This window comes from Gadus morhua, chromosome 13 (genome assembly GCF_902167405.1).
Source record: "Gadus morhua chromosome 13, gadMor3.0, whole genome shotgun sequence".
Taxonomy (NCBI): domain Eukaryota; kingdom Metazoa; phylum Chordata; class Actinopteri; order Gadiformes; family Gadidae; genus Gadus; species Gadus morhua.
In genome coordinates this window covers 24,953,454-24,977,337 of record NC_044060.1, presented here as the reverse complement: position 1 = coordinate 24,977,337, position 23,884 = coordinate 24,953,454, and the positions used below count along the sequence as shown (strand labels likewise).

The window sequence follows — 23,884 nt, the reverse complement described above, 5'->3', positions numbered from 1 at the left end:
TCCGCTGGGCCGCAAGTGCTCTGCTGCTGAGAGCGCTCCACACTGAGCGGCTCCTGGACCATTCAGCTCCCCCCCCCCCCTGCTCTTTTAATACCCATATCTGCATAGATGAGTGCGTGTCGATGTGTGAGTGTGTGTGTTTGTGTGTGTACTACATGCACTAAGGCTTCTGTTTTGTGTGAGCGGTTGGAGGAAACATAGAGTGCATTGTGGGGTTCTTTGTGCAAATAATCGTCTGTGCCGTTTGTTGATGTGTGTGGTTGGGAGTCTTGCGCTGTCTGTACCTCAGTCCCTGTTTTGTGCATCTGCATGCACGCGGTGTGGCGCAAGGTGTGTGTATCGTAAGTCACACTGCAGAAAAGTGCTAACACAGTAGATCCATATTCTTCCCTCTTCTCTTGTGGTGACATGGTAGATAACAGGTACAAACCCACTCAGTCCCGCTGTGCAGCGCAGGGTATTAACAATACTGAGCTAATTAATTATCACTTTAAATGTCATCTCAGCAATGAGGTTCCCTTGTTCATCAGTAATGTTTTCATTTGAGAATAGACTCGCTGGCGTTGCTTGCTAGCAAATCCTCCAATTTAAATATATACGCAAAGCTAGAATTCAACCTGTGCATGTCTGTCTAACTATCGGAATGACTTGTTTGTTTCTCTTCTCTGTCTGTCTGTCTGTCTGTCTGTCTGTCTGTCTGTCTGTCTGTCTGTCTGTCTGTCTGTCTGTCTGTCTGTCTGTCTGTCTGTCTGTCTGTCTGTCTGTCTACCTGGCTGAATGATTTTTTGTTTGTCTGTCTGTCTGTCTGTCTGTCTACCTGGCTGAATGGCTGTTTGTGTGTTCTTCTTATTTTTTTATCAAACATCGATAATGACCTCTTTATTTGATCCAATCTGGTAGAATGCCTGAAAATAGTTATTATTATTCAGTGTTCTGAACTTATTGACTTCCAAATTCTTATTTTCTTAGTTTACATATTTGTATTTATTGGAGATTGACTTTGAACTGGATGATTCTAAGTGCATTGGGCTGTGCGTTGGGGACAAAGTCAACATGGCTCTGCACCGTGGAGTTGTGAGTAGAATACATATCCATGTGATCGGTGTGGACCCCTGTGGGGAGCAGCCGGGGAGGTGTGGAGAACATCATCACTACATTACCGCATGATATGTGTGCAGCACGTCCCTCTTCTTATAAGCTCTCTTCATCTGACCGGGCGACTGCTTCTCTATGAACCAGAGACCCTGTTCACACAACTGTGTTCCTAGGACAGACTAGCGTCTCTTCAGTGTCTGCTGCTCTGACGTCATGGGCGGTGTTGCCAGATTGGGCCAGATTTCGCACCCAATCTGGCCTAATCTGGCAACAATGGTCCCGGGCAAGGTATTGGACTGACCTTGTGAAGGTAAGTCTACTACCCGGCCCCGGTAAAGAGACACGGCAGGTCCATAGCGAGCCTGTGGCCTCCTATGAGGACATCTCTGTGAAGAGTGTCTCTAAGGCGGCAGCCTCCAACCTCAAATCTACATAACAATAATGTGCTCCAGTTTTAGGAACCTAGGTAACATGCATTGGTTCACGTTAAAATCTCTTGATTTCATCGAGCGACATATCTGTGAGATGGATGCTTTATTGACCTTTGACCTTTATGCCCCAGAGAATGTAGGGCGCTTAGTCACTCCCGCCAAAAAGCTAGAAGACACGATCCGTCTGGCGGAGCTGGTGATCGAAGTGCTGCAACAAAACGAGGAGCACCATGCTGAGGTCAGTACAACACACACACATGTACACATGTAAAGACACACACACACATGCACACACGCACACACACACACACATACACACACACACACGCACACACACAGACACTGACACACACACCCACACCCATACACAGACAAACAAACACACACACACACACACACACACACACACACACACACACACACACACACACACACACACACACACACACACACACACACACACAGCCTGAAATACAAACACACACACACACACACACACACACACATACACACACATACACACACACATTCTATCACATCAAAAAACATTTATCAGTAAGCATATTATGCATTAAAACAACGTTGTCTGTGAAGCAACGTTGTCTCTGCCATTCAATTAACTGTAGTCAAAGAAAATAAGAAAATAAACTGGTAATATATGTCCCTAATAACCTCATCCATTCCCCTAAAATTGTCACTCACAACTGTCAGTAGATGTAATGTAAATGATTGAAAAGGGTAGGACTCCTAAACACCCCTCCCCTTTCTGCTCAGGAGGTTTCCTCCGCTTCCTTTCACTCACGACTCGAGTCACCACTACTGCTCTGTATCAGAGCATCCGGTGACAACATGAAACAAACAATGGCTTTCCTCCCGCAACACCTCCTCCTAGTCCTCCCCCCCCCAGGAGCTGAATCCCAGTGCCCTCACGGACCCCCCGTTATAGACGGAGGAGGAGGCGGCACTTATAGGGTGGATGCTGAGGTGCAATGCTGAATCACAGACCTGGGGCCGTATTCACAAAGCATTTTATCCTACCGCTAGGAGTGCTCCTAACTCGCGCTAAAACATTTTACGTAGGAGTTTTTTCTTAAAAGTTTTTCACAAAGCCGCTGAGACCTACTCTTAGTAAGGATGAATCACTAAGAGTGAACTAAGAGTGATGCGCCGTTACTATGCATCACGTCGATTCTCGTGCACGAGTTTAAAAGCGGTCAGTGCGGTGATTGGTTGTTCAGACGAGCCCACTAAATCACAGAAAAACAAGGAAATAGCCTAGGCTGGAAATTAATTCCTATTAAGTAGTTTTAGTGCAGTTAGCAGAATACAAGCATGATGACAAGTTTGTGCAGACCACGATAATTACGTTGTAGCCTGCACGTTCAAGAGAGAGAGAGAGAAAGCAAACAATAAAAATACGTAAAATTGAAAAATTGAAAGAAAATAAATGTTATGGACTACACAAATGTGTGTTGACTGATTTGTGCCAAGGTGTTTACCTAAAATGTGTATTCACAAAGTGATCCCTAAATGCCAGTCCACTCGGTTCCACACGGCCAAATTCATTGTCATGTTGATTGCCATCATCATCATTATCATCATCGTGGTCATCATCCTCTTCATCGTCGTCATCATCATCATCATCGTCTGGCTGTGGAATGTCCCTCCGCTTGCAGAGGTTGTGTAAAATGGCACATACAGTGATGACTGTGCTTGCCCTCTCTGGGGTGAGGCGTATTTCGCCCTGGAGGACTTGAAACTGACGTTTCATCTGCCCAATCCTCTCTCCACAACATTTTGTGTATGTTTGTGTGCTGACATATATGGAGGAAAACAGTAAACAATAATAAATATGGATTCAACAAATAAAAGCCGTCAAAGAGGCAATACGATGTGTTTTACACATAGGACTAAGCGTAATCTGCGTAATCACTAACATGTTATACTTTAACTGTGCTCCCGGTTGTGGATTGAGGTAGGATGTCAAGAGCCACGTCTTGCAGAGATAGCCACTGTCACCCAGCAAGTGACACCCAACTGGTACATGGTGTCTCTCAAAAAGCTGCCTCAGACCGTCTTCATTAAAATGCGCGAATCATGGGTAGCTCCAGGCCACTTTGCAACAACATCCAGTAGGCTATGTTAAAATTTGCATCAAAAACAACCTGCGTGTTGATGGAATGTACTTTCTTCCTATTGACGAACACGTCCTCATCTTTTGATGGCGCAATTATTTTTATGGGCATCCCGCCAATAGCATCGACCACACCGGGCATACCTGCCCTTGCCATGAAGTTGGCTGTGATCCTGTGTAATTGTTGACTGTCCAAAGGAAACCGGATAAACTGTTTGATGATATGTGGTCTAGAGAGCACGTTGATAGCTTGGTTTATGGCACGGCCGACTGATGGTTGCGATATTCCTAAGTCGTTGGCATTGCAAAGTTGCATTTTCCCTGTTGCTAAATAACGTAGTTTTGCCAAACATTTTATTTTGGGACTAATCTGATTATTCCTGTTAGTCTGGGATGTTATTGCATCCCGCACTAACTCCACAACAAGTTTAATACCCTCACGATTTAGCCTATATCTCTTCATTAACTCACATGACTCGTCTTCCATTGTCTCCAAAACATTTAGTCTCGCAAGCCATTTTACGATTCTTTGTGAATAGGTCTTACTGAGTTAGGAGTCCTCTTGAGGACTTTTAAGCTCTCCTAGACTTAGGTGCTACTTTTAGGCCTAAAATACTTTGTGAATCGCCCTTAGTGAAAAAAGTTAGGAGACCTAAATTTAAGAGTGACACGCCCATTATTTTTAGGAGTTACTCCTAAATTCGCCAGTTAGGACCTACTTTTAGCCCTAAGATCCTTTGTGAATACGGCCCCTGGTGTCTTAGTAGGAGCCCATGGTCAGGATGTAGCCACAGTACCGGCAGACGTGGGAAGCAGGACTTTCCTTTTGCAGGACCGAAATTAAACTAAATAGCTGAATTGCACCATGGAAACCATTGTTTTTGATGTCATACTTTCTATCTCTTCAGTGTTCATAAGCGTTACATTGTGGATGAATGAATGAAGCCACTTGATTATTTTCTTACTCTGCTGTATTATACTGATTTTGTTTTACCGGGGATGTTCTTTACAGGGTAAAGAGGTATGTGATTCTTTACGTGATTTCCCAGTAGCACATGGCTTATATCCCCCCCCCCCCCCCCCAAACCCTGTGCACGAAGATAACGACATGTTTATCACTGTCCATTCCTCCCCATGTCAAGAATGGCCCCTGAATCCCTTCCAACTTGTGGCCCTGTTGCTATGGAAGTGCTTGTGGAAATGTTTGTTAGCTTCCGAGCTATCAACAGCATTGCCTTCTGGTGATGAGGCAATCACCTAACAAGCACTTTGGCAATCTCTGCTTCATGGCTCATTAACCTTCACGTTACGTACCCCCCTCCCCCCTCACCATTCCTTATACACCACCTGGTGGAGCTCACATCCATCAGGGCATGTAGGAGCTGCTCCTCCACCTGTATGCTTGAGGGAGGTTCCCCTATCACCCCTCAAACCATCACTGGGAGAACAACATCAACAGCAGTGAGGGTGTGGTGCAGCCTTCACACTGGCTTCAAGTGAACACCCTCATGCTACGTGAGCTCTAGTCTGGCCTCCCACGCGTTGGACCCACCACTGTCAAATACCGAGCCTGGGTTTAATTTGAATGAGTTACACCTCAACGCGACAGTTGTGATCAGTTAAAAGGTATAACAAGGATATACTGTTGCATGAAGTACAAAACAAAACCTCAAATCCAATCTTCCGGCGTGTTGTTTTTAAATTATCTGTTTGACACTGCGTCCTGCAGATGTAATACTGCAGGATGCAGCGCTCCGTGGCTCGCCTGCTTACCGACTTGAGTCTATGGCGTTTGATGACAATACCACAACAGCACCACAAAATCGGAATATTTTCAATGAAAAATTAAAAAGACACATCTACTTTTGTTGTGAATCTAATGTTACCAGGAAATTCTTTATATAATTAGCGAATTCAAACGTATATCCGGCCAAAGACTTCTTATTCAGTTGTCATACGGGATGTCAGCGATCGGATTGGGCAGACCCAATCCCTAAAGTTACCTTGAAACACAGAGTTTAACCAAGCCCTCTGATTAGCTTTAGGTTCTGATAGAATGAAGTGGATTCACACAGTTCCTCTCAAGAACAAGGCTGATCTGACTCTAGGATAACAACATTTTGGTCTGGCTTATCGTGTTTGGCGCCCCACTACATCATACCCAGCAGACCACCAAGAGCCCCCATGGCACATCCTTTATGCCTTAAGTGCATGAGCATCCCCCCACCATCCCCCACCTCCCCTTCCCTGAGACTCACCACCCCACTCCCGCCCCAGGCCCATGGGGTTGCTCCATTCACGTTGTGGGGCTGCGACAGCTTGGTGTGAATGAGCCCAACCCCATGGAGACCCCCTCCCTGTGGCCACCGGCCGGAGCTGCATGGGAACGCCCTGCATGGGGGCCTCGTCCCCAGAGTCACTCCACTGCATCTGCCAAGGCTATAGCGGGCCGCAGTTAGCTGCCGCCGCGATTAGCCGCCGCCACGGCCCGGCGCTCCTCCATCAAGGGGCGAGAGGAGCCGGGGGGCCGCTTAGGGCGCTTCCTGATGCAGCCCTTCGAGAGGCTGTGCTCCGCTCCCTCTCTGCGATGACAGACGGCAGAAGGGGGGCTAGGGGGGAGAATGTGTGCGATTTGGCACAACAGAGTGCAGTGTTTCTCTGTGCTTCAACTCTGTGCCCCCTTGAGGAGCGCTATCAAAGAATTTTGAGAGATTCAAAAACATTGTTTTAGTTTATTACTAGGAGGATGATGAAGATACGGGATATTGTAAAGAGCTGCAGTTCAGATCAGTGGAGTCACCTCCTCTTCCCTTCTCCTGAAACACCTTTCCAAAGAGAAATCGGAAAACTAATTTCCTTAGGTATCCTTAGGTTTTCCTCTTCATCTTAAACCCTGGTTTGACCTGCTCCCTCTGCCGTGCTCTGGTCTCTGCTGTTCCTCCTCTCTGTCCCCCCGGCCTGCGCCCCCTCTCTGATCCCCAGGCGTTCGCGTGGTGGTCGGACCTGATGGTGGAGCACGCCGAGACCTTCCTGTCTCTGTACTCGGTGGACATGGACGAGGCTCTTGAGGTCCAGCCGCCCGACAGCTGGGACAGTTTCCCGCTCTTCCAGCTGCTCAATGACTTCCTGAGGACCGACTGTGAGTAGAGGAGCATGCTACTCCTAACGGGCTCTGAAGCAGCGTCTGTCACCGGGGTGGAAACGTGTGAAGCACTGAGCCGATGTGCGTCTCAGAGCGGGCAAAACAGCGACACTCGCACGCACACACGCACACACACAGGCACAGACACGTACAGACAAGCACACACATGCACACACACACTGACACTCACACACATGCACGCAGACACGCACAGACACACATACAAAAACACAGACACACTAAGACACGCACACACACTCACGCACACGCACCCAGACATTCTCAGACACACACAGACTCGCACTCACAGACATGCACACTCACCGACACGCACAGACACACACGCACACACATGCACAGATACACACTCGCACACAACCGGGGAATCAGCCTGAAGGTCTCGTCCTTTGTGTTGTTTCGAGTGAATAACGTTTTATCTCCGGAGCGCTCGCCCATGTGTTGTGTTTTCCGAGGGCCTGAGGTACACCCGACAAGACAATAGAGGACACTTGAACGCTCGTTTTTTTTTTCGTTGCCGCAAGCTGGCGACCTCTCTAATGAACTGGCGTGCTCTGACCCGGGGCTGGGGGTGGGGGATGGGGGGCGGGGGGGCATCCTGCCACTGATACACTGCAGCCGCCCCAACGTGCTGCTAATTGTCCCCGGGGAGCTTCCTCCTCTCCATCTTATCAGCCGGGAGTCAAGGAGAACACGAACGGCCACCGCTCATTCAGCACTCCACACGCACACTGCGCCGCTCGTTATGCCACCGCGTTAGCGCCGGTAAATTGGTCCGCCATTATGATTTATTTGGACCTGTCAATTGTGGAGCGAGGAGACGGCTAATTGGACACATAGCATCGCACATAGATACAACAGCTATGATGAGCTGGGATGGACTCAGGAAATGGTGTTGGTAATGTTTGTATTGGAGGGATGGGTGTTTGCTGTGGGTTTATTACTCAACCCTTTTTATAGATGAACAGTGGGAGTGTGTTTGGACCAAGCTTCCACGGAAATAAATAACATAGTAACAATTGCTCATAATTATTACTTTTTGCAAGCAGGAACAAAATGGACCTCATGATAGCTAATGGTGTTTGTTGTTTCTACTGTGATCCAAACACCAAGAACACACACGCAAGGCTCTCTCTGAGACGCTGCCCTCTGAGAAGGAATGTCACAGGCTTCACATACAGCCCAGTTGATAATACACACACACGCCTCTCTCTGAGCCGTCTGCTGGAGGAAACCTCACACGCTTCATTTTACATTTTACAAAAAGGGGGTTTTGGGGACGCTTTTATCCAAAGCGACTTACTAATAAATTATTATTATTAATTCACACACCGACGGCGGAGTCAACCACGCAGGGCGACAACCAGCTCGTCGGGAGCAGTCAGGGTGAGGCTTCTTGCTCAGGGATACCTTGACACTCGAGGAGGCGGAGATCGAGCTACCAACCTACCAGTTACCACTCAACCCGCTCTAACACCAAAGCTACTGCCGCCCCAGCATCACATACAGCCCCAGTAGATAGTACACACACGCAGGCCTTTCTCTGAGCCATCCGAGGAAGAAAAATCACAGGCTTCACACACAGCCCAGTAGACGTAGCAATGGAAGGTCATCGGCGGTGCAGCCCCGTAGCGCTGGCGTACGTGTCTGTAAATAGCCCTAGCGCCACCCAGGCGTCGACGTGCAGCGCCCTGCGAAGAGATAATGAGGTCTAAAGCATAGGGCTGGCAGAGCGGCGGAGCCCCCGTCGACACTCCTGGACACACACATCCAAGTGGACAGCAGCCGCTCAAGTGGCTAATTGGCAGAGTGGCAAACCGGGAAGCAGAAAAACATGGCACCTACTGTGTATCATCGACCTTGACTGTTTCCCGCTCTGACGCAAAGCGCACTGGGACACAAGTGTGTGTGTGTGTGTGCCCACACACACACACACACACACACACACACAAATACACACAAACAACATGTACACACACACAAACAACATGTACACACACAAACAACATGAACACACACACACACAAATAAACAAATACACGCACTGGAGGGGTTGCGAAAAGGGAGGACACAAAAACAAAGAGGGGGAGAGAGAGAGTGAAAAACAGACAGACTGCGCGGAGCTGCGAGGCATCACATTAGCACACACTGGCCTCCATTTTGTCTCCTGTGGTCTTCGTCAGGGCTGCCTTTTTACCAGTTGGGAACCATTAGAAACAGAAAACTGACGCCTGTCAGTTCCAAGCACCCCTAGGTACAGTCCTAGTGTTAATCATGTTTTTATATATATATATATATATATATATATATATATATATATATATATATATATCGATATATTTCTCTATATATGCATAGCATTCATATGTATGTATATATATATATATATATATATATATCTCGATATATATATATATATATATATATATATATATATTTCTCTATATATGCATAGCATTCATATGTATATATATATATATATATATATATATATATATATATATATATATATATATATCAATTGTAATGAGATGACTTTACATTTGCAGTTGCATTTGAAAAGTAGCTTCACTACTTATTACTTTACTTTCCCGTTTTGGCAAACATGAGAACAAAAATGAAGTGGTCAATGAAAAATATAAAAAGGTCACTTTATCCCACACAATTAAAACAGAAATGCACTTACGCGGCGGTGACACATGCTGTTGCTTTATGTGGTCCAAAGGCTGAATGAACCTGATCTTTTTCGCAAGCTATGACATCGTAAGTGTGTCTTCCTCTCACCCTCTTGCAGGCAAGAGCAGCCTTCTCAAGTTTTAAAGTAATGCTGTTTATCCAGTGCACCGTCATTCCTAAGTAACTCTTGTTGTTGGCGAACCAATTGTCCGCGGTGGTGGACACATGATTCAGGGAGGACTGAAATTATTTTGAGCTTCGATTCCATGTCGGTATAAAACACTTGTTAAGGTAATGGGAAAATGTTTTCCTGTCGGATGTTGGCTGGCGAGTCGCGGGTAATTTATCTATTTTTTTCTAAATTTGGGGCGAATCAATAGTCGGCAGGGGAAGAATGTCTTCTACAATGAACCCTGCAACCAGCCTGTCTTTCTGTGTCACCTGCTTCTGCGCACCAACACTTGAACACTCCTTCGCACAAGCAGCTACGTCACTCAAATCGATCGCTATGGCAACGTGCCGCGGAAAGCAGGAGCTGCAGACACACAGGCAGCACGGATGCACCCACCACAACAGATCAGAACTTTACACGCAGGCAAACACAGCTTGTGTAACGCAGGAAAGCGCGTTACTATAGTCTAGCAAAGTTGTGTTACCGATATTTTAAATGTAATGCGTTACTTTACTTCGTTACCCAAAAAAGTAATATCGTTACTGTAAAGCATTACCCTCAACACTGGTATAGGAGTGTATGTGAGAGATAATGGTAGCGTATGTGAGAGAGTATAGTAGTGTATGTGAGAGAGTATAGTTGTGTATGCAAGATAATATAGTAGTGTGTGTGAGAGAGAATAGTATTGTGTTTGAGAGAGTTTGATTGCAACGGAAGTGAATTTGTGGTCATTACAATTGAACCACGACATGGAGGCGCCAGAAGCTACCGCCTCTTCTGTCAGCCAATCAGGAACTGAGGAATCAAAATCCCTTCCGTATCATTCAAACTCTCTTCCGTTTCATTCAAACTCTCACACACACTACTATACTCTCTCACACATACTACTATAGTCTCTTGCATAAAATCTATACTGTCACACACTACTATACTCTCTTACATACACTACTATTCCCTCTCTCACACACTACTATACTCTCTTGCATAAACAACTAGACTCTCTCACACACACTACTATATTCTCTTGCATAAACAACTACGCTCTCTCACATACACTACTATACTCTCTCACATATACTACTATACTCTCTCACTTACCCAACTACTGTATATGCTCTCTCACACACTTCATTGGCTGCCAGTTTCGTCCAGGATCAATTTTAAAATTTTGGTTTTAACGTTCAGAGCTTTGCATGGCCAGGCTCCGCCTTACATCAGTGATCTGATCCAGCCTTACACCCCAACTCGGGCTCTGAGGTCTGTGGATCAGAATCTGTTGACGTTGCCACACACTCGTTTCCGGACCAGAGGAGACAGATCCTTCCAGGCTGTTGCTCCCAGGCTCTGGAACGATCTTCCGCTCTCTCTGCGTTCGATGGAGTCTGTTGACTCCTTCAAAAAGCAACTAAAGACCTATTTGTTTGCTCATGCTTTTGCTTAGCTGTATTGGGGCTGCTATGTTTGTCACCTAGTTGTCTTGGCCTTTTAAACTTAAATTTGTATGTACTTCTTAACTGTGTATTGTTATTGTTTTTGTTTTAACTGTGAAGCGCTTTGTGACCCTGGTCTGTGAAAGGCGCTGTACAAATAAAGCTTACTTACTTACTTACTTACACTACTATACTCTCTCACATACACTACTATTCTCTCACATACACTACTATTCTCTCTCACATACTCTATACTCTCTCACAGTCGGTCGATTTGAACCGACCGACCCCAGTACGTAGACCAGGGGTCTTCAACCTTTTCCCGGCCATGGACCCCCAAACTGACGGAGAGATGGAGCGGGGACCCCCTACTTATATATTGTGTAAAATTGTGTTTCATATTAAACTATCCTTCTTCTTAATTGAAGGAGCAGGCAGAGAAAAGCTCTCTCCATCGGATCAAAAGTGTCCATGTAAACGCGGCTAATGTGTTGGATTCATGTTAATGTGTAGTTAAAGACATTTCGATTTGTGGAAACAATTAGGGGGGGGAATATAAAAAAAATGTCTAATCAACAAAAACTTTCGCGACCCCCCTGCAGTACATCCGCGGACCCCCTAGGGGTCGAGGACCCCCTGTTGAAGAACTCTGACGTAGACGGTTCAGCAGAGTCCATTGCCGGCGTGGAAGATCGTCTCCTGTGGCTCCATCTCCTGGATCCAAGATGTAGTGGTGGATTTGGGTTGGCCCAGCCCTCTCCCACTCCTGCTTCCAAGCTGCTGCCAGCCATCCATCTTTTGACAGGTCCTCAGTGGTGGAACGGAGCAACTCTTGTGCCGCCTTGTTGTAAGGGTGGCGGGACTTGAGTCTGCTCAGAGGAGCTGCTGTCTCTGTGGTGTTATGGAGGATGTGCCAGTCATGCTTCCGTGCTTTCCTTGCCAGGGCGAGAGTGGCAGCCTCTCGTCGTAGGCCAGCCGGTGCGATTCCTGCAAGGACTGGCAGCAGGACGATAGGGGTAGACTTCAGGCATCCAGTGATGATCCGGAGGGCGTTGTTGATAGCCACATCCACCTTTTTTGCGTGTGGACTTCTGCTCCATACTGGGGCACAGTACTCCGCTGCTGAAAAGACCAGGGCTTGGGTGGATACCCGTAGTGTCTTGGCAATGGCTCCCCAGGTTGTGCCAGCGAGGCGACGGATCAGCGCGACCCTTGATATTGTCTTTGCCTGGACATCTTCGAGATGTTGTTTGAAGGTCAGTGTCCGGTCCAGACGCACACCAAGGTATTTAGGGGCTTGCTGGGACTCCAGGCGCTTGTGGTCAGTGTATACCTCCAGTTCCCTCTTGGCGTCTCTGTTGCAGAGATGGTATGCTGCTGTAACAGTCTTGCCGGTGCTGAGTTGCAGGCGCCACTTTCGTAGGTAGGCTACTAGGATGTCCATGTCTTGGTTGAGACAGTCTTCCAGTGCCTTCCATGTGGGTCTTCTCAGCATGATTGCGAGATCGTCTGCGTAGCCGTACTTTCTGGATGCTGTATCTGGTAGATCATAGATGTAAATATTAAACAGCATCGGAGAAAGGACCGAGCCCTGTGGGACACCGTTCCGTAGTCTTCTTAGCCTGCTGCGCTGGCCATCGCTGGTCTGTAGGACAAACCGGCGGTTGGACAGCGTCTACAAGATGAATTTCCTCAGCAGCTTCAGGTGAAGTCCGCGGTGCCAGACGGCGGTCAAGTCCAGGTACACTACCCCAGCTTTCTCATTATCCTGGAAGCTGTCCTCGATGTCTTGAGACAGAAGTGTAACCTGGTCCACTGTGGACCTACCGCGATGGAAACCGGCCTGTTCCTGTGGAAGCTGTGGGTCAATCACTGGCTCAATGCGGCAGTGGATCATTCTTTCCAGGATTTTAAATGGAACACAGAGCAGCGATATGGGTCGGTATGCCTTGGGGTCTTCCGCAGGTTTGTGTGGCTTTGGCAGGGCGATTACAGAAGCACGGCGCCAGGTCTTGGGCAGCTTGCATCTCTGGTAGCAGGATGAGAAGAATGCACAGAGCCGGCTGGATGTTATTGTGCTCTGGTGCATAACAAACTCTGGGTGGATGTTGTCACGTCCTGGAGCTTTGCCTGGCTTGAGTTTGCTCATGGCCTTACTGAGTTCGTCTGCTGTGAATTCTCCTGAGAGGTTGGAATCTGCACTGGCCACCCTGGAGAGGGAAGTCACCTCCTGCATTATCAGACGGGCAACATCTTTGTCTGCGTCTGGGAAGGGACCGTTCTTCAGGAGCGCGGACGCGATGGCATCTGCTGTGACTGAGCAGCTTGGGGGCTTTGTGCATCTGCCTGTTAGCTGGTTGATGGTTTGCCACGCCTTCCGACTAGAGTGGGTAAAGTCAATTGACTCAACAACTTCAGTCCATCTGTCTCTGCGTGTGGTGTCCAGTCTCTAGAGCAGTGCTTCTGCAGTCGCATCCACATCTTCCCTGGAGCTAGCCCTCTGGTGGGCGCTCAGGAGGCGGCTGCACTCCTCGTCCCAGCCAGGGATGTAGTTCCTGTTGTAGCCGCGTGGGATGGTCTTTTTTGCTGCTCCTAGGAGGACCTTACAGTAGGCTTCATAGGCGGCGTCCAGGTTGGCTGCATCAGGTTCTGGCAGACTAGCCATCCTTCTTTCTGTCTCCTGAGCGAATGACTCCCAGTTGGCCTTTCGAAAGTTCCATCTTTTGACAGGTTTCCCTGGTAACGGTTGCACCAGTGATGGGACTTTATTGATGGACGGTCGGTGGTGTGAGCGGGGAAACCTGTCTAGGACGCGTCTCTCCGGTTTCGGGTCATTGCTCCGGCACACCGAAGGCCAGGTCCGGGTTGGTAGAGGTGTTCCAGCGTACAGAGAAGAAGCTTGGCGGCTCCTTGGGGTCGTACAGTAGCAGGGCATCGGTGTTGGAGGCTTATTCACTCAGCGCCAATCCGTTTGATGTTGTGTAGTTGTAACCCCAATCTGTGTGTTGACAGTTGAAGTCACCTGCGTAGATGGCGGGGGCAGTTATGGATGGGAGTGACGTAGCAGACAGCTCTGATGGTGGGGGCTTATATACGTTGATGACTGAAGTTTCCTGGATTTTAGTAACCAGCCACTCGATGTTGGAGCCTGCTGGGGATTGGCTAGTGGCTGACCAGGTTAGTTCAGTCCTCACGAAGGTTGCCACTCTGTGCTGCTTGCTGTGAATGGACCCAGCGAGATGGAAACCTGGCATCTTGAGGATGTTATTGTTAGTGCAGTGTGTCTCCTGCAGGAGTACAACCGCTGCCCCATTGGAATCAGCCAGGTGACGTACGATTTCGAGTTTGGCGGTGGTGAGGCCCTCGACGTTGAGTTGGAGCACTGGAAGACCACGGTTTTCGACGGTCGGGATGACCGTGCGTCCTGAGTGGGGCGCTCCTCCGTTCCTTGGCCTGCCAGCTCTTTGTTTGGTTGGTGACATTCGTTTCACAAGTTGGTCTTGCACCATCTCTTGTTACTCACAGGGGAGGCCGCGTGAAGGCTGTCGTCTTCTCCCCACTATACACTCTCATGCATACATGTAAAGGAAGTATAATAGTGTGTCTTTGAGTATACTGGTGTATATGCAAGATTATAATAGTGTGTGTAAGACCAAGTATGAATTCTGTCCCAGGCGGCCCCTCATACTTACCTGCGCGTGTGTCGATGGCGGAGCCGTTATGTTTAAAAACATAACGTCTTAGCTCGGCGAGTGTGTCGCTGCCTTTGTCTTGACGTACGGTGTGTGTGCGTGCATCTGTGGGTGTGTGTGTGTGTGCGCGCTTCCGTCTATGTGTCGCTTCATTTGTCTTCACGTGCGGTGTGTGTGCGTGCGAGTGATTGTGTGTGTGTGTGTGTGTGTGTGTGTGAGCATGCGTCACCCGCCTTCGGGTCATTGCCTCACAGCGTCATGATTTATGCACTTAGGGAAATACAGCTTCCACAAGTGTATATTGATGTCGCGATGGATGTCTATGAAGGATCTTACATCCAAGTCATTTGTGGTGACACCCTAACTGATCCCATTCAGCTGGATGTTGGTATTAAAACAGGATGCCCCTGGAGTGTGGTGATTTTCATCCTAGCAATCAATCACTGGATCAAGTGGATGCGCCAGTGCGCACCTGAAGGAGTCAGGTCACCTCATCCAGTGCAGGGATATGCTGATGATGTAGAGATCTCATCACGGGACGAGAGCGTAATGCACTCAATGCTCCACCGCACTGAGGAGTTCATACAGTGGTCAAGATTGGAGGTAAAACACACCAAATGTGCTGCGATCTATGAGAGGAGGAGCGGTGGAAATCGGTGGTATCAAGCCAAATCTGACAGACCCCCGTCCTTCACAAAAATGCATAACCCAAACCGCGTCTACTCAAGGCATGAAACATACCCATATCTAGGCCATAAATTCAATGTCGCTGGCGACTGGGAAGAACAGGTCAAAGAGCTGACTAATGACTACACTGTCAGACTCGACCTCATCGATTCATCCCCCCTCCCGATTCTAATGAAACTCCAGGCAATCAGAGAAGTCGCTCTTTCAAAAATCCAACACCTGTTTGCAAACATCCATATACCTCAGAACGTCCTCACAGAGATGACAAACAAGACGGTGAGCCTGGTGAGGAAATGGCTTGGCTTAAACACCCACTCGACCCGTGACATCATCTTCCAAGCCCGCGGAGATGGAGGTCTCGGAGTCCCAAACATTGAGTGGGTCTACACCGCCACCAGAACCAACCACCTCCTCAAGATGCTCAAGTGCAATGATGTGACAGTCCGGGAAATGGCCCGTGAATCACTCCTCCTGCATATGCAGCGACGCAAAATCCCACCTGCGAAGAAGAATGAGCGGCAATTCCTCGGATTCTAAATAAAAGATAATGGAAAACTGGACATCAGAACTGCAGGCTTTGTTGTGCGGTCAGAATGGATGGATCTCAATGACCTGTGCCACCGCTCAGGAATAAATCTGAAGTGGGCGGGGCCCGATGGTACACCTGTTGCACTGAACTCATTAATGTATGCACGACCTTTGAACAGGAAGATGGGCAACACGAGCTGTCAATCAAAACAGTGAGAGCCACAATGCTATGAATGAAAGTAGAAGAGAGTGCACAGCATTGGACTAGCTAAAGCCTGCAGGGCAAACTGGCACTGCTACCCTTTGCAAACCACTCTGTGTCCTACCCTATCCTCTCAAACACGACCATTGAAGAGGACGTCTTTATCTTTTGCATTAAGGCGCGCTTACAGGTATTGCCAACAAAATACAACCTGGCAATCTGGTATCCGTCACAACACAACCCACACTGCATCCTACATCCCACCCCAGACAATAAAGAGACAATGACTCATATCCTAAACGGCTGTAGCTTCTACAAAGGACTGTACATCGCCAGACATGACCGTCTGGTGGACTTGGTCTCACAAGAACTCAGACAAGTACAGGACAGAACAACACACATGTATAAGCACAGCACTGTGAAATTGAACTGGTTTGATCATAATTGTACTGATAACAACATACTGTGTAACATCCCAAACACCCCAGACATTGTTTTCATTAACCAAGCCAGAAAATCAGTTACCATCTTTGAAATAGGCTGTGCGTTTGATCTGTATATGGATACTTGCTTCACATCCAAGTTCATGAAATACCAGCCATTGGAAGAATGTATCACAGCTCTAGGATATAACTGCCAATAAATCATACTTGTGTTCGGAAGTCTGGGGCATGTACACAAACTTGTGCTCCGAGGTTTGCAGATAGGTGGACTGCAAAAGGCTGATGCGAAAAGAGTTCTAAAATTCTGCTCAGTCTCAGCGACCATAGGCAGCCTCCACATCTGGAAAAGACGTTGTGTTGTCTATCCCTGAATGCCATTGCCAGGCGTCTCTGACCCTCCTGGGCTCATGAAATTGGTGCCCTGGTCAGTGAGAATCTCTTTCGGGATTCCCGTCCGCGATATGACATGAAACAACGCCACGAACACAGCACACGACTTACATGTCCCTACCGGTCGTGCCCGCACCCCCATAGTCCCCCTAACAGCCTGTGGAAACCCAGCCCAATCCAACCCAAGAATCAAGGGATGCATGAGGCTCGAACTAACCTCCGCCTTAACACTATGCTTTTTCCCCCCACAACGAATTTCGATAGGGACCAAAGGGTTCCCCTATTAACCACAAAGCAGGCACATAAATACAAACACTCCCTGATTGGCCTGAGTGCTGACACCTGCTCGCACTTAGGTCCAACCCCCCCAATCCGGTGCGCTCCCAACCTGCCCATACTCCCCCTGCAGGCCAGACGTCACACGTCCCCCCACAGCCATATTGTCATATGCCATGCTTTAACCTCAGCTAAACCATCATCATTTCATCTCTACTCCTCTGCATGCTTAAGCATTTTGCACATTCAGTGTCTGGTTAGTTTTCAGATTGAAACCTTCTAATTAATGTTTTAAAAAAAAAAAAAACAACAACTTTGTTTTGCTTGTAGATCCAAATAAAATAATTTAAATCTGTGTCTGTGTGTGTGTGTGTGTGTGCGCATTCGTCACGCGTCACGCCGGTAAGCAGCACGCCGGTGTGCCGCACCAACAAACATACAAAATATAACATCTCGCCCCTTGTAACTGCCATTGTTAACTCATTGGCTGCCAGCCATTTTCAGTGCAGAGAGCCCCATACTGCCAAGCGTTTTATAGCATTTTGACTGATTTCCAAAGACCCACGGAACAGTGAGTTCTATGACTATGTAAAACACTGAAACCACCAAAAGACAGAGTAGAGTCTCTTCTTTCATCAGGAACAAACCGTTTGTTTCTACCTTTTTCCGTTCTTTAGTTATCGGCAGTAGAACATACGTTGGTTTCACCAAAAACACCTGTTTTTGACCAAAAATGGAGAAAACAAGCTTTTTGTGAAAATAAACTTTTTTTGCTTTAGTGACCCCTTCAAAACCTGAAAAGTGGTTTCCCTCCATAAAACAGCAAAAACAACATTGAGAAAGGTATTTTGACAGGACAATAATAATTTATTTGCAAATATATAACCAATATATACAATATATACAATATATACAAAATATTCTGTATGTTGTCGCTGCTAGATCGAATCCTGTGTGTGTGTATGTGTGTGTGTGTGTGTGTGTGTGTGTGTGTGTGTGTGTGTGTGTGTGTGTGTGTGTGTGTGTGTGTGTGTGTGTGTGTGTGTGTGTGTGTGTCCACCCCTACACTAAATAGTTCAGCTCAGTGTGGTAAGCTGTGAAAGACTCCCCTGCGTGCAAGGGGACACGACAGGACTGACACCACATTTTTGTCTCGCTGCGCAGACCCCTGCGAGCACAGATCCTACACCTCCTTGCTGGTCTCCCCTTCTTGCTGGTGGGCATCAGGTGTCTGAGTTTGTGTCTGCTTAGCCCTCCGTCTAGCCTGCTCTCTGGGTCAGTGTTATATGGTGCTCTCGGAGTACGTCGGCCTTCCTCCAAGTCCCAAGACCCCTCAGCCCCCACACCTGCCACTTCCTCCTCCTCCACCTCCTCCTCCTCACACCCCCCCACATGTCGCTTTACTGTCCAGGACTTCACTACCCCGCGAATGAACTCCAAGAGGGTTTTACACTCCCCTGGGTTTCTGGCTCGGTAGAGGACATAGGCGTTAAACATGCATAGTTGGAAGAGATAGGCTACAAACTTCTTTGACCAGTTCAGCGATCTTCGGATGAAGGGATAGTATGCAATATTTTGGTCCAACTTGTCTACCCCATTCATGGATGCATTGTATGCAACAACACACTCTGGCTTGAGCTGAGCAACCTTGTCTCTGTTTCCCCTCCTCCACACTTCAACCCACTGCATGCTATCTTGGTGGCAGGTAGTCACCATCCTCACCAACCGTTTGTCCTGCCATGCTACCACCATCACCCTCTCATTGTGCCGCACAACTTTTTCCCCCACCCCCAAGTCAGTCTTTGTCATCTCGCTGATGATCTGAGGTTCCCCCCTATGTTTCCTCAGTGTTCCACAGACGTTGGTTTGCACTCCCAGTAAATGTTCACACAGTGCTACAGAATTGTAGAAGTTATCCATGAACAATGTATAACCATGACCTGGTAGACGATCAAGGAGAGAGAACACTATCTCTGGCAGAGTACTAGCTTCCCCAACATAAGGACGCATATTGAAGCAGTACCCTGTGGCAGAGTCACATAGTATGTAGGATTTGATTCCATACTTCACAGGCTTTTGTGGGTTATACACCCTGAAAGACAGGCGCCCCCGCCACTGCATCATACCCTCATCAATGCAAATGTTTTGGCCTGGTTGATACATCTCCTTGAACTTTTCCACAATGTAATCCAACACTGGGCGAACTTTGTACATTTTGTCAGATGCATCCTGTGATGCATTATTGTTGAAATGAAGGAACCTCCATATTATCTGAAATCTGTTCCTTGGCATAGTCTTGCCGAAATGGGGCGTGGCATCTACCTCATCAACACTCCAGTACATTTCAAGGCTAGGCTTTTTGATGTAACCGGTGAGAAAACTTGAGTCCAAAGAAAGTTTTCAATTCTGGGACTGACACTGGTTTCCATGCATGTCCTCTGCTATATGGCAGATTGTCAGGGTGTGCTTCAAAATATTGACTTGCGTATAGGTTGGTCTGATCCACAGTAAATTATAGAAATATATAAAATTACCATAAAACATCTATTTTTATTGCTGCGGTGTGATGTGAAGAATATTTTTTTTTACCTTTCTTCTTCCCTTTGCCAATAGGAGTCGGAGCTCTGCTGGATGCACGACCTGTAAATTATAGAAAAATACACAAATAGCCTACAATAAAAACATCTATTTTTATTGCTGTGGTATGATGTGAAGAATACATTTTTTTACCTTTCTTCGCTTTGCCAACAGGATTAGGAGCAGTGGGAGGGGGAGGGCGAGTGGGAGTGCGAGCTCTGCTGGACGCACGATCTGTAAATTGCAACATTGTATCAGTAGGCTACTGGCAACACATATTAGCTACAGTAACAAACTACTGGGACTAAATTGCGTTCATGTGACGGACTGAAGGAGGAGAGAAGGGGAAAAGTTAACTCTTACCTCCCTCACGTCTTCCTGGAGACGTGTCCGGGGATGAGGCTCTGCTGTTCCCGGTTGACGGCAACCACTCATCTGACGAATCCGGGTCGGGTTCGCTGAATTCATCACCTGATGATTCGGAGGTGTCTTCTGAAATACGCCGTGTAGGCCTGCTCTGTCTACTTGGCCCGGGTGTTTCGTCAGAGGCTTTATCGCAACCAACCGCAACACTGAGACGCATACTCTGTTTGAGTGTTAGCTGTCGGAAATTTCGCTTACGTTTCGCCATGCTCACTTACTTAACCCATTAGGCTACTGTTTCCGCATCTCTGATCCAATTTGGCACAGCGCCCCCGCCCACCTGGCGGCTCAGTTCAGTAGTACATTCTCTGTTTACAAGCCTGATTTTTTGTGACAAGGTGCTCCAGATCGCTCCCCAGCCCGCCCCGTTGAAAAACTTAATTGACGTCTATAGACGTCATTGGCAGTCAACGGTTGTATTTAAATTGACGTCTATAGACGTCATTGGCAGCCAATGAGTTAATGCAGCAGAGAAAGATATGCTTTAGACATTAGTACCTAACATTTGCCTAGTCACAGTGCTACGGATCGCCTTCAAACAAGCCCTGGCCAGTGGCCGCATCTACAAACAACTGAAGCAAACCCATGACCCCGTCCTGCAACCACCGTCGGACGGTGAAGACCCCCCCGTGGATTTTAACAACTACATGCGCCAACTTCAATGGTCATGAATGGACAATGTTCGAGACTCATAAAAGACAATTCAGGAAATCATTGGATACCAAACTACTCCAAGAAAGAGCTTACTTTGTCTGCTCCGGCGATCAAGCCAAGTGGAGTAAAGTGGCATCAATCCTAACCGGAGTATTCTTCCAAAATGGAATATTCCGCAAAGGAATTGACAACGGGGGAAGAGTTTGGATTACCACTCCTGAAATACGCGACACGGATTCTAAAAAAGTTTCCATTGAGCGACATCCAACAGAGTTTACACCGGCTTCCATTACTTCCTGGATTTGAGAAACAGTTGATCTACGTGAAAGACATCCAACCATCGCTCAGCAGAGGGGAAGCAGACGAAAACCACAAACGCCAAAGGACAGTAAGCAGAGACAAACTGTCATACCTGTGGCAGCACTGCAGGTCCAAAGCTATTGACATAATTCTAAATATTAGCATGTTTCCCTCCCCCCGCCAACTGTCAATGATACGTTTAGCGTACTTTATGGCCAAATGTCAATCACCCCCGACCAAAACGCTGACCCCGCCCCCTTGGTCAACAAGCATTGAGACAGTTATCCCAGATTATTATCCATCCACTGCACAAATTCACTTTTGAAGATAACAGTGCCAGTGGATACGATGGGGTGACATATGAGACCATCAAAGACAGAAATCCCCAGTCCACCCAAATACTAACATATTTATCTAACACCTGTTTGATTAATGTAAAGCTTCCAGGATCATGGAAGGGGGCCCTCATCCATAGAATACCTAAGAAAGACAACATTCCAAGCGACCCCTCCACATTGAGAGACATCTCTCTCCTTCCCACAGCTACAAAATCTTCATGAAATGTCTGCTTGGCCGCGTCCTCCCATGGCTTGTGGACACAGGCATCCTCTCACCCAAACAAAAACCTTACATAGACAGATGGTATGAACAAGCATGTGTTCTGCCTTTGGGGTTGATGATTCATGTCAACTTTACGCTGTATTCCTACATTTTAGAGATACCTTTGGAATACTATCCCACAAAATGATGCTGAATGCACTGGAGGAGATCCATCTACCTCAGCCCTTTGTAGACATCATAACGAATGTATATAAGGGATCTTTTTCTCCAGGTGATCTGTGAACACCAACTCACAGAGCCCATTCCGCTCCAGGTTGGGATTGAAACAGGCTGCCCCTGGAGTGCGATGAACTTCATCCTTGCCATTAACCAGTGGCTCAAGTGGCTCTGTCAGTGTGCACCATGATATCAGATCCCCAAACCCTGTTCAGGGTTACGCTGACGATGTCGAGGTGTCCTCCAGAGACGAGAGTGTTATGCACAACATGCTGGCCAGAACAGATGAATTTCTTCACTGGTCAAAGCTGGAGGTGATGCACACCAAGTGTGCAGCTCTTTATGAGCGACTCAGCGGTGGCAACTGCTGGTATAAAGCCAAATCTGACAAACCACCCTCCTTCACAATAATGGGACAGCCTATCAGGGTCTACTCACACCACGAGTCATACGCCTTCTTGGCCATAAAATCAACATTACGGGTGAGTGGGGGGAGCAGGCACAGGAGCTATGTAGTGCCTATAAGAAAGGAATCGATCTAATTGATTCCTCCCCACTCCCTGTAGTCATGAAACTGGACGCTATCAGAGAGGTGACCCTAGAAAAGGTACAACACCTCTTTGCAAATGTCCACATCCTGCAAACTGTCTTACGGGACATGAACAATAAAACAGTCCAGGCTGTCAGAAAATGGCTAGGGCTGAACTCACACTCTACCCGGGATCTCATCTTCCTCTCACATAAAGAGGGGATCCTAAAGCTGGGTGTCCCAAACGTGGAATGGGTATACACTGCTAACAGGCTGACACACCTCATCAGCATTCTCAACAATGATGATGCCAGTGTCAGAGAGCTTAACAGAGCTTCCCTCCTGCTGAACCTCAGGAAGAGGAAGGTCCCTCTGGCCAAAGCAGGCCAGGACAGCTTCCTAGGCTTTAGGAGGAAAAGCAGTGGAAAACTGGACACACAAGCTGCAGGCTTAGGGGTTCGGTCAGACATGCCGGACCCGAATGATCTGTGCAACAGAATGACAGTCAAACTGGAATGGACACAACACAACTCACACACAGCACCACAGGCATCTGATGCAGTTGAAACCGACCCTTCTGTAACCGCAGAGGCTACTGTATACCGCAACGAGGTACAACACATACTACAGAACCCAACAGCATGGACCTAGGCTACCAATGCAAGCTAATAGTGTTTATTTTTGGCAGCTTGGGGCATGTCCACAACCGTGTTTTCGGTGGGTTAAGGCTGGCAGTCTGGCTCAGGAGATGTTTTTTGTACCCTTGAAGAAAGATCTCATCTCTGAAATATTTGAATCCTGTCTCTTGTAATGTGATTGGTGGATTCAAATAAATAATTAAAATGTATGAGTGTGTGTGTGAGTGCGTTTCCATGTATGTTCGTGCGCATGTGCGTGTGTATGCGGTGTGTGTATGCGGTGTGTATGTGCGTGCTTATGGTGTATGTATGCTTGCTGTGTGTGTGTGTGAATGGCATGCTGCTTGGCACATGCTCAGATGAGTAGCTTGAGTAACTGGTGCGACAGGCCTGCTATTATAGTAGTAAGATATATTTAAAGCTATTTATCTTTATACATATATATATATATATATATATATATATATATATATATATATATATGATGCTATTTATCCTTGTATACATATATGAATACATATAATGCTATTTCTTTTATATATATATACTGTATATATTTTGAAAACATGCATTGAATTACGGAGCTTTAATTCAGTAAGATTAGCGCTAATTTGATCTGTATTTGCGGTTTGTTTATATGGGACTTAATTAGTTTTAATTCACACATTCA

General features: G+C 47.2%; 1 protein-coding gene across 16 annotated transcripts in view; it reads left to right on the top strand.

Annotated features, from left to right (window-relative positions):
- cadpsa (Ca2+-dependent activator protein for secretion a) overlaps positions 1 to 23,884 on the top strand; it is a 173,731-nt gene that overhangs the window by 105,493 nt on the left and 44,354 nt on the right. For 9 of the 16 annotated variants that reach the window (XM_030375220.1, XM_030375228.1, XM_030375226.1 and 6 more), the window contains 3 exons: positions 1,658 to 1,764; positions 4,673 to 4,681; positions 6,643 to 6,799. In XM_030375220.1, coding sequence (XP_030231080.1) covers positions 1,658 to 1,764; positions 4,673 to 4,681; positions 6,643 to 6,799 — 273 coding nt within the window. The remainder of the gene's footprint in view (positions 1 to 1,657; positions 1,765 to 4,672; positions 4,682 to 6,642; positions 6,800 to 23,884) is intronic. The other 7 variants (XM_030375229.1, XM_030375223.1, XM_030375221.1 and 4 more) reach the window with 1 other exon arrangement.